At 37.4% G+C, this 15,000-nt stretch overlaps 1 protein-coding gene across 1 annotated transcript; it reads right to left on the reverse strand.

Annotated features, from left to right (window-relative positions):
• Positions 1–267: 267 nt before the first annotated feature.
• On the reverse strand, positions 268–1,257 carry LOC114366815. Its single transcript, XM_028324181.1, has one exon. It carries the CDS (start codon positions 1,255–1,257, stop codon positions 268–270), a length of 990 nt encoding a protein of 329 aa, XP_028179982.1.
• Between the last annotated feature and the right edge of the window lie 13,743 nt (positions 1,258–15,000).

Raw genomic sequence — 15,000 nt, forward strand, 5'->3', positions numbered from 1 at the left:
TGGGATTTTTTTTTCAGTATTAGCCCCAAAACCTCCAGAAGAATTTTCAGCTATCTGCTTAGCTAGTTGTCCTACTTGAATCTCCAGGTTCTTTATAGCAGACTTTGTGCTTTTGTGATTGGACATTGAAACTTGCATGAACTTAGCCAAAGTCTCCTCCACCTTGGTTGTCCTTTCGTACAGGTTAGGCCCTTGATTTTGACACCTATTGGATGGTCCTCCTTGGTCTTTGTTGAATTGGTTCCCAGGATGAGACCTCCACTGCCCTTAATTCTGATTAAAATTGTAAGCTTCCTGATAACCTGAAAATCCACCTACATTAAACCTTGGTATGTGTTGATTTCCCATATAATTCACTTCTTTTGCAGAATCTTCAAGAGGTATACAACAACCAGATTCATGCGATCCTCCATGTATGCTACAACCTCCAACCTGCATAACTGCTGAATGTGAAGGTTGAGTCACTTGCAATTGGGTTGGCAGCTTACTAAGTGTCTTCGTCAATGATTCTAGTTGCTTAGCTAGCAGCTTGTTCTGTGCCAATAGTGCATCTTGTGAAGAAAGCTCTAACAGGCTTCTCTTTGTGGGTACATGAGTCCTATCACGCAAAATAGCATGATCACTTGCAGCCATATTTTCAATAAGCTCTATTGCTTCTTCAGGGGTCTTCAACTTAATTTTTCCTCCAGTAGAAGCATCCAATAACTGCTTGGACTGCGGTCTCAAACCATCTATAAAAAATTTCAGTTGAATCGACTCGGAGAATCCATGAGTCAGTGTTCTCCGCAGCAAGCTACGAAATCTCTCAAGTGCTTCACTCAGGGATTCATCTAGAAATTGATGGAATGAAGAGATAGCTGCCTTGCCTTCAGCTGTCTTGGACTCTAGGAAGTACTTCTTTAGAAATTTCTCTACAACCTCTTCCCAAGTTTTTAAGTTGTTTCCCTTGAACGAGTGCATCCACCTCTTGGCTTCTCCAACCAAAGAAAATGAAAACAAGCTAATTCTTACTGCATCTTCCGGCACACCTGCAATTTTCACAGTATTGCAGATTTCTATATAAGTAGCAAGGTGTGCATAAGGGTCTTCATTCGGCAAACCATGAAACAAATTTCCTTGAATCAACTGGATCAAGGAATGAGGATATGTGATGTTGTGAGCTTGAACTTCTGGTCGTGCAATGCTTGTGAAAAATTGTGGCACGGTCGAGGTAGAATAATCTTTAAGAGTCACCCTCCGTGGTTGATCCTCAGCCATGATATGTGCTTCAGACGCATCTACTTCAGATTCCCTTAAATTTGGAAATGCTGAAGATGATTCAGATGATTGAGTTCCCTCTGAACTTGGTTATGTTGTCCTTTCTTGCAAAGCTTTCTTCCTTCTTTCTGCGTTGTTTCTCCTGCAAGTAGCTTCTATTTCCAAATCTAATGGAACTAAATTCCCTGTTGAAGAATTACCTCACATATAAGAAGTACTAACAGAGCAACAATTAACCAGGTCAAGAGAAAAAATAAATCCTAACTATCTATTCACAAAATCAATCAAAGAATAATGAATAAATGTCTACAAACTGAACTATACTATCTAAGTGGAAAGAAATTACCCGACAACGGCGCCAAAAACTTGTTTGTGTGTTAGTAAGTGTACCGATTCGCACAAGTAGTATATTAAAACGGTAAGACTGAGTATCATATCCACATGGAATTTGTTTCACTCAGAACTGTACATTCAGTGAGCAAACATTTGTACAACCAAAAGTGAAATAAATATCAAGTTGGGTTTTTGTTCTAAAATCTAGTTAACTATAAACTAAATATCTAAAGTTTGAGAAGTAAAATAGTTAAGTAAAAAGCGTTGGGTCGTTCTACTGAATTTTCCTTGATGTTGTTATGTATTTTTCTCTATTTAATGTTATCCTAGTGTTCTTATGCTGAGAAATTACCCAAACCAAGATCCCTCGAGTGAACGGGCCTAACTCTCTTTAAACCTCATCCTTGATCCCTCAGCAAACTCAGTCTAAAAGAGTTGCATTAAGTCTACAACATAATATGGACTAGATCGCTGCACTCCATTCCTAGACATACAGTTTTCTAGCTTGCTCTATCAAGTTCTAAGGCTTTAAAGCACTTCCCAATGCTAAAAATCCTAACTATACATATAAATGGGTGATTAAGCCACAAGCATGTAAAAATAAGCATAGATAGAAGCAAAGAACACATAAAAACAACATTAAATAGATAGTGAAAGAATGTTACATCAAGGGTTCAGCTGAACTTCCCAACCAAGAGGTTTAGCCTTCCATTACAAGTAATGAGCTTTCAATACAAAGAAGAACAAATTTTGAGTAAAAAATGGCTAAGAAGGGTTGAGGATGTCTCCTTCAACCTCTAGAACCCTAATATCACTCCTTTAACCTAAACTCTCTTGGTGGCTCAGTTTTTGTCGCTTCAGCTCTTTCCTTGGCTATGTTTTTCAACTCCCCATTTAGTTTCCTCCAAATTCAGTGTTTAAAGGCTACTTGGACGTTTCAGCTTCTGAAAGCTCGCTAAGCGAGAGTAATTGAATTTGTGCTTAGCGAGTTGGGTGTGTTGAGCGCGAGAAGAGACAAACAACTCGTTGGGCGAGCTCGCGGCGCGCTAGGCGAACATATCTCTAATTGATCCTCTTCTAGGGTTTCCTAGCATGCTAAGCGAGCTGCATGCCTCGCTTAGCAGATGTCACTCGCTAAGCGCATATGCCTCGCTTAGCGAGACACCAACTACTTGAACCTTCTCTTCTTTTGGCCTGAAACTGAAGTGGTTTCAACATTAATTCACAAAATGGGAGCATCTACTATATGAAATCAAACTAAACATGAAAATATGTACAATTCCTACAAAAAGAACCATAAATTGGAGGAAAGATGCTAATTTTATGTAACTATTCAATACAAAAGTTAGTCGTAAATAACGACTAACAATGATCTCGAACCTTATGTTCGTGGGAGCAGATGGTTAGGTGAATGAGTATGAAGAACCTCATGCTAGAGGACACAGGAACACAATGCTTTGATAGGATGTGACATTGGGGTATATGTTTCTATATTAATTGCATGAAGTTTTGGACGACCTTGTTTTGAGCCGAGATGATTTATTATTTATTTGGACATGTTTTATTATGATGTTAGAAAAGTGAATGTGAGCCTTTTACCCTTTTGAAAGGCTTGTATTTAAATGTGTTTTAAAAACTTTTAATTAATTATGATTTCTTATTCCTTTTATTATTAGTACATATATGTGAGGGGTAGAAGGCGTCACACCATGAGCTTCATTCACTGGTCATTTTGGATGATGTATTGCATCAACGCCTCCTATACATTTGGTCTTTTCTCCTCTTGTTTGGGCTTCGAATTTTGCATGTAGGGTGGCCTATACAAGTTTTGATTCTAACCTTGCCTGTAATTCTACCCATGATTGAAGTTGTTGTTGGATTACCGCTCATAACCATTGTCTATTCCTCCTACAAAGTTAATCTCATCCATGGTTTGGGCAAACTCATCGCCCATTGTGAATTCTCCTAGACCATGGACACATCCATACCTCTCACAAGTATGGTAAAGAGGTGTAGAGTTTGGGACCTGAGACTGGATCTTTATCAATTTTTGAATTTGTTGGGACAATGCTTGAATTTGTTGTCCAAGGCCAAAAGTAGCTACTTTAGTCTCCAGCTAGTTGACTGACCTTTTCATGATCTTCTTATCCCCATAATTGTTGTAAGGATTCGAGCACATGTCTTCTATAATCTTGATGGCATTAGATGGTGGCTTTAGCATTAGATTGCCTTGACATGTAGCATTTAGGTTAGTCCTGTTGTAGGAGGACACTTCTCCGTAGAAAATATGCACTATCCTCCGCTAGCTAAACTCATAATATGGGTAATTCCTGAGCATCTCCAAGAATCTTTCTTGGGCTTTTGATAAAAAAATTTGCTCATTTTGAGTGAAATGATCGTTTAGAGACAACAAATATTTTTTAAAGATTGTCTATAAATATGAGAAGCCTTGAAGAAGAAGAAGAAACCCAGCCTAACTCTATCCAAAAATGCTAAATAAAGTTAGGAGGAACAAAAAGAACACAAATTTTAAGGCTGGCGAGCTCCTTTGTTGGCAGGCACACGAGCCACAACATTAGCATCAAATGCACTCTAGTAATAATATGATATTCTAATGAAAGATAAATAAGACAAACACAAAAATGGATAAAATATTCCTTTCCTGTTGCCAACAGTCAAAATACAGAGCTTAAATAGTGTTTAAGGAGTAAGGACAGTACCACATATGAAAGGTGTCAGTCCTGACTAAAACAACTTTCAACAACTATTAACAACTTAATATTATTTACAAAAGACTAATATTTAAAATTTGAAACAAGGAGAAAGCCATTGGAAGTGGAACTTGGCCCGTAACAATACTGTCCGATTCGGAAATACCCTTGTCCATGAGGCTCGAAGTGGAACTTGTGTTTGAGGAATTGGGCTCACCAATGAGGGGCAATGTCTTGGCACCCATTGGAGGACTAGGCAAAATCTTGGAAAGGTGAGTAGTCCACATGGAGGGTACAAATGCATCTACTTGAGTTGAATGCAAAGGAACATGCTCATGTATATTAAGAAGGGGTTGACCAAAAGGAGCTTCAAAGGGTATCATATCAATGACACTATGGTAAGAGGTATTGTACCATAGTTCTACCAAAGGTAAGAAGTTAAACCATTGTCTTAGGTTATCACTTGTGAAGCATCGAAGATATCACTCAAGACATCTGTTAAGCACCTCAGATTGAACATTGATTCAGGGGTGATACACCAATCAATATTGATGTTTAGTGCCCTGTAGTTTGAAGATTTCCTTCCAAAAGGTGCTTACAAGTATTGGATCACAGTGAAGGCAAATAATATCATAAATGAATCTTTGTGCTAGAGATTGAGCTGTGAAATGTTTTGGGAGTGCTATAAAATTAGCACTCTTGGATAGACGATCACAAACCACCCAAATCACTGTGGGATCGAAAAATCTTGGAAGGCATGTAATAAAATCCATCGTAAGATCTGCCCAAACCATCTCAAGAATAAGGAGGGATTGTAACAATCCCTGGGGCTTCTGATTCATAGTCCATTTATGTTGGTAGATTTCATAGTGGTAGATAAAGGACTTAACTTCCTTAAGGTATACCAGTCCATGTGATGTTGAGTATCCTTAAAAGTTCTCCTAGGCCTTGAGAAACAGTTGTTCCTTAAGGTATACCAGTCCATGTGATGTTGAGTATCCTTAAAAGTTCTCCTAGGCCTTGAGAAACAGTTGTTGCCTTTCTTGATGTGTATTATAGTAAGCATGTATTTATTTGATTAATGTAGGGACAGGGGATGAGATGATCATGAGAAGAAGATGAGTGCCCATATGGCACCTAGACAAGGCATCCACCACTTGATTGGAACGGCTAGGTTTGTAGAAAATCTGGAAATGAAATCCTTGTAGCTTAATGGCATATTTCTTTTGTTCTGATGTCTGATAGCTTTGTGTGAGCAGGCTTTTCAAACTCTACTGATTAATAAAAATGTGGAAGTGTTGACTGATCAAATATTGTCACCATTTTTTTACATCTTTCGTCACGTTAAACATATCCTTCACATATACAGAAGCAAGACACATTCTAGGACAAAGCTTACAGCTAAAGAAGGCAAGAGGGTGACCTTTTTGCAATAGCACAACCCCAATGACAAAACCAAAAGGATATGTGTCTATCACGAACGTGGCTAAGAAGTCTGGTAAGGCTAAGACCAGAAGGGAGGACATGAGTGACTTCAATGTATAAAAAAAAAATTAAGTTTCATGTGTCCATTTAAATTTGTTAAGTCTTAACAAATATGTGACCGAAGAGGTTATCGCTGCATATTTTTTGACAAACTTTCGGTAGAATCCCGTGAGACCCAAGAAGCCTAGTGATCCCGTGAGTGAACGAGGTGTAGAGGCCATTCTTGTATAGCATGAACTTTTTCTGAATCAGGTTGTTGGCCTTCTTTTGAAATCATATGTCCCAAATAAGAGACTTGGGATTCTACGAATGAACATTTAGAGAACTTTGCAAAGTATTTGTTAGCTGCGAAAGTCTCCAACACAGTATGTAAGTGTGTCACGTGGTCAGCTAAACAAGAACTAAAAATCAGAGTAGAAAGGTCGAAGAAGATCATTCATGGCGACTTGGAAGTTAGAAGGAGGTTGGTTGATCCAAAGGCATCACCAAGAACTCGTAGTGGTCATCAAATATTCTGAAAGTCGTCTTTGGAGTGTCGGGCCCATGGATGCGAATTTGATGATAATTGGATTGTAGGTCCAACTTTTCAAAGATACTAGGCTGACCCAAGCTCATCTAAAAATTCATCAATGGCAGGGATAGGAAATTTATCCTTGACTGTTACCACATTCAAAGCGTGATAGTCGACACAAAAGTGCCAAGTATTGTCTTATAGATTAGCAAAATAGGGGATGAGAAAAGACTGTTACTAGGAGGGATAATACCCTCTTGAAGCATCTCTTGTATGATGGTAGCCATAACTTCCTTTTGTGAGTATCGGTATCTGTAAGATTCAACTGAAATAGTTGGGGTGTTAGGAAGAAGAGTAATGTGGTGGTCAAAGGGCATAGAAGGGGGAAGCTAGGCCTTTAGAGGTAGAAAAAACTAAGGAATATTAAGAAATAAGGGCCTGTATTTCAGGGATGGTTGAGGCTTGGTGAAGGGTACTAGGCTGAGAAGAAGGTTTGGGGGGAAAAGTGGGATAGGGAGTGAAATAAAAATAAGGAAGCAATGGCTTATGCGGGAACCAAATGGTGGAGTCAGGGTTAAGTGGAGGAAGAGGATGGTAGTTTAGGTGTGGCAGTGAGCATTATTGGGCAATTATCAATAGTGAAAAATAATTGTGGGATTGAAAAATCAGCTTGGACATTCCCCAAAGATCGAAGCCAATCTAATCATAAAACAATATAAACTCCTTCAATAGGAAGCAAATATAAAGGAACCGAAAAGTATGCCCTTGAATAGATAAAGCTACATCAGGACAAAGGTCTATGTAGGGCAGAATGTCGAGCATCTTATAGGTCTCTGATGTTGTCTATCTGGGTTTGAAATTGGTCCAACAAAGAAGAAAAGGTTTGTAAAGCATCATCCACCTCCTTCATCATTCTAGAGGGAGCCATTAAGAACGAATCAATGACAACACCAAAGGTTTTTTTCCCAACCTGCACATTCTCTTTCTTGCTTTTCCCTCAATTACACCAGTTTGAAAAACAATTCCCAATCTACACCACATTCTTTATTCAATGGGAAGTCAGGTATGGCCATCCCGACTTCCGTACGAACATTTTTTTTTATAATTTATATGTTTAATTTTTTAATTTAAATTATTAAAATAATATAAATATTATATTATATAAACATATTTTTAATTGATTTAAAAAAAATTATTAAAATAATTTTTTAATAAAGAAATAATATTATTAAATATAATTACTTATCTTGTATTATTTAATTTATATAAGACATTTTGTAGGTGAATATTTTTTTTAATATGAATTTTGTCTAATAATATATTTACTTTAGTAAAAAAATTAAAACTTCTAATATTATTTTGTTACTAAATATAATTTGTTTGTTTGTGTCATTAGATTTTTTTAAAAATGATAATACTTTTTGGTTAACAATTTATTTGTAGAAGAACATTATACTACATTATAAATAAAATACTTAAACAATTACATTTAGGTAAGGAAAAACATAAGATGAAGGCATGTTGGGACAATTGTTTCGATTATGGCCATGTTGCCGGCAAATTCCATATTTTTTTTCTATTTTCCCATTGATTTTCGTGTTCGTCCATCTCAGTAGAAATGCAAGTTGAAACCGGACGACCCCTTTGTGATCCTTTTTTCTCCTTGGATCAGGACTCCACTGATCTCCTTCATATTCTTGCCACATTAATTCGTGTGGAAGTAAAGCGAAGGAGTTGTCATAGATGTGCAAAATGTGTTGTAAAGTGAATAGCGGCGACACATAGTTCATAGGATCAACATTGACAAATTTACAGGCAGCCATGACATCTCCTCAACCAACGTTGACACCGGCGAATGTCTTGTGTTTTTGAACATGAAATTAATAGACTCAGACAAATTTGTAGTCATATGTCCCCAACGTTTCCCCTCATTGAAGCATTGTACCCAATATTTTTTGGGTAACTGATCAAGTCATTTAGTTGCACTTGGCTTATTCGCACGAATATCCCTAAGATGTCGCCGGTGCATCTTCTCTGTGTATGCGTAACCTGTAAATATTCAATCAATGTATTAGGTTATGAAATTTGATTGAAAGTAAAGTTTAACGAAGAAATAAAATAAATTCTCACCAGCCATCAAGATTGGTTTCTTTAAACGTTTGCAGTTTGAGTTACTGTGAAGAAAATTTTGTGCAATGTGGCGCAGGCAAAATAAATGGGATGTGTCCTAAACCCATAAGTTACTTGGGTTGTTGTAGGCACTTATGACCGAGGGGTGTCTATCTGAAATGATAGAAATGTTAATTTGCATAGTAACATGTCTTCTCAAATTCTTTAGAAAAAACCCTAAGCTGAAGTTGTCTCCACTTCTATAATGGCGTAGGCAATCGGGAAGATATGACTAGCTCCATCTTGTGTTGTAGCTATCAATAATGTGCCAATATACTTCTCGTAAAGCCATGTACCATCTACTTGTACTATGGGTTTACAATATGCAAGCCCATTAATGCATGAACCAAATGACCAAAATACATGTTTAAGCATTATTTTGCCTGCTACGATATCTCCTCCCTTAAACACGAATTTTGTTTGAGCAGCGACCACAGTCCTAGGAACACAAGATTGTAAAGCTCCCAAAAGTTTTGACAGCTTGGCATATGATTCTTCCCAGTTTCCATGAATCATCTCCAACGCTTTTTGCTTTGCTAACCATGTCTTTTTGTAGGATGAGATATAATTCATGAACGTTTTGATCTCGACAATCAACCTCTTAATGGAGACGGTTGGATTTGTTTTAAAAATTGGTTGGATGATCTGTGCTATGACGTGTTTTTCGAGTTGTCGATGATCTTGTCTGAGAATTGGCGCAGACAAGTGTGATGACCTCTGATACTCTTGATAATCCATTTCTTATGCCTCTTTGAATTGCATGCGCCTAAGCTCCATATACAATCATTTTCATGTGATTTACACATGAAGTTTAGCCTTCTCAGGTCAAAATAAATTGTCCTGCAATCAAAATGATTTCTGATGTTGTATTCTTTGACTGCTCGAATGCATTGTACTTTTTCATCGAAGGCCATGCCAACCTCGAGTACACCAGTTGGTGGTTGTACATTATGTTGTTGCTGACGATATGGTGTCGATCAATATGATATGGTAGGTGGTCAAGGTTCAAGTCTACTGGACACCTAGGTTGGTGATATTGCAACGGAGGTGACAGAGGTGTCGTTAGTCTGCCAACACCCTCGTCATTGCTTTAGTCATCACTTTGGTCATCGCTTTGGTGATTGATGTGATCAAAGAACTGTTGATCCTCATCCTCACTAAAATCATCCATGTTTTCCTCATGAAATCATATAATGGGATCTTGGTTAGTAATAGGATGTTCATTTTGGTTTGATGTTTGTGTTTGTGGTTGTTGTGGGGGTGACTTAAAGGGGGATGAAGGATGGTTTTGTTGGTCAAAGGAGGTTTGTTGGGCATAAAAAAAAGAATCATTTTTGGATAATAGTTGTGTGTTTGAAGTATAAATGTCAAAGGCGTCTTGTGTTTCAAGGTTGTTGTATGAAGAGATTGGATCATTGAGGTTCAGGTTGTTGTACGGTAATTGTTGTGGAGGTGGTAGTTGTAGTTGTGGACATGACAGTTGTGAAGACGATGGTTGTGGTTGAGGAATAAGGTCAGTAACAGCATAAAATTTGGCAGAATTCAATTGTGGATTTTGGAGAATTGTTTCCATCGCGCCTCTGAGATCTTCATTGTCGAGTAGTTGTGCTGAAATATAATGTGTCTAACCCTGATGAAATGAAATAAGGACACAAAATAACAATTGAGAAAATTTTTCAGTTGCTCAAGTAGGAAGATGATTGTTAATTTTTTGAATCAATTGTATTAACGTAATAGAACAACTGACGTAAATAAATATTGGGTTCGCACATGTGTACACCGATCCCTGAACTGGTTCGTCTACTATGTGACCATTGTGATAAATGATGGTCGTAATTTCTTTAGGTGGAGTCATGATGGTGCTTGTGGGATATGAGTGGAAATACTGTGAGAGTTACAAATCGAGTTTTGTTTTGTGAGAATGTTATTGTATGTGATATGTTGTCAAATGGTGAGATTATATATAGGCTGAGAAAGTTTAGTGTGAGAGTTAGGTGGCAAAGTTAGGTAGGAGAGTTAGATTGGAAGGTTAGGTGGCAAAGTTAGTTATGAGGGTTAGGTGGGAGGGATAAGTGACAAAGTTAGGCAAGAGAGTTACGTGGGAGGGATAGGTGACAAAGTTAGGTAGGAGACTTAGATTGGAAGGTTAGGTGGGAGGGTTAGGTGGCAAAGTTAGTTATGAGGGTTAGGTGGGAGGGATAAGTGACAAAGTTAGGTAGGAGAGTTAGGTGAAAGACATAGGGAGGATATTCAGTGCATGTGAATGAATATTGTGTAGCTGCAGAACAATGTACGCATGTGAATGAACAGTGTGCAACACCACACATTAATGTACATGATAAACTGTCCATTGCATCATGAGTGTTGACCGCGGTGTTCCGCATCGCGTGTCGAGGTCACATAGATTATTGAGAACCACGTTAATAGGGTAAACATACGCATGTGAGTGAACAGTGTACAACACCACACATTAATGGGGTTGCCAATGCATGTGAGGGTTAGGCATGACATTGCTCTGCATCTCTGAAATCATGCATGTGTAGGCTATTATTACTGAAGTAAATTGAAAATAACAACTTTAGGCAAGAGTAACGATTTTGTCTTGTCACCTCTGAAAACTGCATTTGCACTTGAACTTTGAATGATTTCACCATTGATATAAACATACGCACAAATTGGCTCTGACCTTATTTTGCTTGTTGTCTCTGTTTACTCTCACAATTTGATTTGATGCAATTAGGAAAAGTCTTTGGTGATATGATGCATTTATATATACAATCAATCACGAGTCCATGGTTCACGTGAATTAGAATCTCGATGCGTGACACAAGCACAATCGTGTAACGTGCCTTTGAATCTCAAGGTATTACAATGAGACAAATTATAAATGTGCTTTGGAATCTCGAGGCCTTACAATGAGATAAAGTGTAATGTCGAGCCCATACGGATTGTTGAGAACCACGTTAATGTAGTAAACATACGCATGTGAGTGAACAGTGTGCAACACCACACATTCTAATTTCAGGAAATTATGCAACTCCTGCTCCATTGATTCAATAGTAATGATTTTGTCTTGTCACCATTGATATAAACGTACGCACAAATTGGCTCTTACCTCATTGCTTGCTCTCTCTGTTTACTCTCACAATTTGATTTGACACAATTGTGCAAAGTCTTGGGTGATATGGTAAGTTTATATATACAATCAATCACGGGTTAATGGTTCACGTGAATTAGAATCTTGATGCGTGATAATAGCACAGTCGTGTTAACGTGCTTTCGAATCTCAAGGTCTTACAATGAGACAAATTATAAATGTGCTTTGGAATCTCGAGGCCTTACAATGAGATAAAGTGTATTTGTGCTTTGGAATCCCAACGCAGCTTATATGATAAATAGATGGGAGGTGCATGTCAATACCATATTTGCATCACCTAACTTCAAATTTTATATCATTTGTACTCGGTTTACCATTTGACATTGTTGTCATGGCTCATAAACCGCTATTGCGTCATCAACATGTTCATCATTCACGTACTATGATTAATGACTTAATCACTTCCTATTACCATACAATACCTGAACCAGAACCACAAATTATACCATTATTATCATCTACCGGGTTCCAACATATTGCCATAATCAAACAGTGTAGAATTGATCCTACATTGATCACTACATTGGTTGAACGATGGAGGCCTGAAACACACACCTTTCACCTGCCATGGGGTGAGTGCACCATCACACTAGAAGATGTTACACTACATCTAGGCATTAGAGTCGATGGTTGTGTTGTGGTTGGACCTAGCTTCTTACATTGGGATGAGTTATATGACGAGTTACTAGGGGAAGTCCCTCCCGAAAATGCACGTAAAGGAGCTACACTGAAGCTGACATGGTTGCTAAGCATCTTGCGCGCACCATTGCCTGAAGAACCAACAATACACCAACTGCAATGCATGTGTAGAGCTTACATAATGTACGTGATTGGCGGTGCTTTAATTCTTGATAAATCTAGAAATAGAGTTCATCTAATGTATTTGAACCTATTATGTGATTTGAACAACATAAAAAAATATTGTTGGGGTTCGGCTTGTTTAGCAAACCTGTATAGAGAACTATGCCGAGCATCATCGGAGGTTGGTAAAGTTATGGGTGGTTGTGCCATACTATTACAGTCATGGACTTGGTACCACATGCCTTTTATTGTACCAAGAGTCCCACGATCCGAAACAACTTATCCACTGGCTAAAAGGTTATTTACATATAGCAAAATCTAAATTTTTAATTTTAATGACGTGTATTATAACATTACAATGAATATTGGTTTTGTATGTTTTACATTTCAGATGGAGTGGTGGTAGATTATAATATAGGGCCACACCTCATGGTGACTTGATCGGATATAGATCTCGTATAGATCATATGGAGAGCCATGAGGTATAATACTATCATGAACTGCACCATCAATATGTACATATTAACATTTACTAATGTTGCATTGTTAGCATATATTTCAGTTTTCTTGGGTCCCATATAAAGGATTTGAAGAACACCTATCGAGACATGCACATAGAGACATGGGGATTTGGTCTTCATGTACTATAATTATTTGTTTTTCGATTGTGGAATGACATCAAACAAACCGGGTCAAGCTACAATTTGGACTACAACAAGATATCCCTGTTGATCCCATGAATCTTGATCGACTTCACTAAATTGACATGCGAGGCAATCATTACAGTGACTGGATGGAATATCATGCGGAGTGGATTAATATATGGAAAAAAAAATGCAATGATGTTTTAACTGGACAATGGGTTGAAGGAATAGTGACACATACACCAACGTACATGAAATGGTATAGGAAAAGCACTATTTTGTTTTTGTCTGTTGCACAACAACTAAATGATCCACGCACAACAATTACCCATAATGTTGCAGGGACAAGTGTTGAACAAACACATTTTGAAATTCCACATCCTCAGTCAATGTATTGTACTCCTTCACCTGTGAACCAAACTTTTGGCCAGACTGGCGAGTCAGTCAACACAATCAGCCATGAATGGATGACCAATTTATTTGGCACCGATTTGAATACACCAAATTCTGCAGCATCATATTTAGCTTCTTTACAATAGTTTGATGCACCACATTCGTTTGGAGAACAAGGACAAAGTTCTTCAGCTGCAACAACCCACATTGAATATATTGACATAGAACAACAACATCATCATGACATGGGAGAACCAGTCATACAGGAAAGAAGAAATTTATGATGTAATCAACGTCCACCGCCTTGTGAGACTAGCCATCGTCTTGGTCATTGAAGTATAAAATGTTGTGATAATGGGATCAAATATGTTTAAGTACCCCTGTAACGGTTTCATCAAGCAAGACCTCAAATTAAGAGTAAAAAAAAGCATGTTTATCACCCTTAAAACAATGTTTAAGTGGTCATCTTATGAAATTTTTTAATGTCATAGAATCCAAAAAATATATATTGTGCATCTGTTCCATGGACAATCACCTCAAAATAGAAGCACAAAATCGAAAAAACTATGATTTGGACCCTTACAACTATGCTTAAGTGTCCATGTTCTGCATTTTTTTAATATTATGTCTAACACATTAATGATATTCGTGACACACTTTTTCCATAGTTTGAACGTCAAAGAATCCAAAAAAATAATATTGTGCACCAGTTTCATGGACAACCACCTCAAAATAGAAGCACAAAATTGAAAAAACTATGATTTGGACCCTTGCAACTATGCTTAAGTGCCCATGTTCTGTATTTTTTTAAAATTATGTCCAACACATTAATGATATTCGTGACACACCTTTTCCGTAGTTTGAATGTCAAAGAATCCAAAAAATATATATATCATGCACTAGTTCCATGAACAGTCACCTCAAAATAGGAACACAAAATAAATAAAAAAAACTATGTTTTAGATCCTTGCAACTATGTTTAAGTGCCCATGTTCTGCATACTTTTAAAATTATGTCCAACACATTAATGATATTCCTGACACACTTTTTCCATAGTTTGAACCTCAAAGAATAAAAAAAAAATATTCGTGACAAACTCTACATTTTGTACACGTCTCTAAAAAATTAAATGTCTCACCAGCAAAACTAACATGACATGGACAACTCATAATTTCTTTTTTCACTCTGAAAATTATAATAGACGTCTGTTGCATCAGTTACCAGGGATAAATCACAGTCCAATTTGACAACACTCTGCAATTTGCAGACGCCTCTAAAAAATTAAATGTCTCACCAGTAATACTCTGCAATTTGCACATTGTGGACCCTTGCAAATATGCTTAAATGTTCATTTACCCGTTCATCTAAATGCTTAATTAATTAGTAACTCACCCAACTATAAGCAAATTCTATAAATACCACTATAGCTAAAGACATTCGTAGCACTTTCAAATTTTCATCTCAATCCCTACCACAATGTGTCACCCAACTGCATATGTTTGTGTTTACTACAACGGCCAAATTTGCAATACTAATGAG

This window comes from Glycine soja, chromosome 1 (assembly GCF_004193775.1).
Source record: "Glycine soja cultivar W05 chromosome 1, ASM419377v2, whole genome shotgun sequence".
NCBI classification, from domain to species: domain Eukaryota; kingdom Viridiplantae; phylum Streptophyta; class Magnoliopsida; order Fabales; family Fabaceae; genus Glycine; species Glycine soja.

Coding starts and splice junctions, on each gene's coding strand:
- LOC114366815 (XM_028324181.1), bottom strand. CDS start 1,257: ATGGCTGAGGATCAACCACGGAGGGTGACTCTTAAAGATTATTCTACC.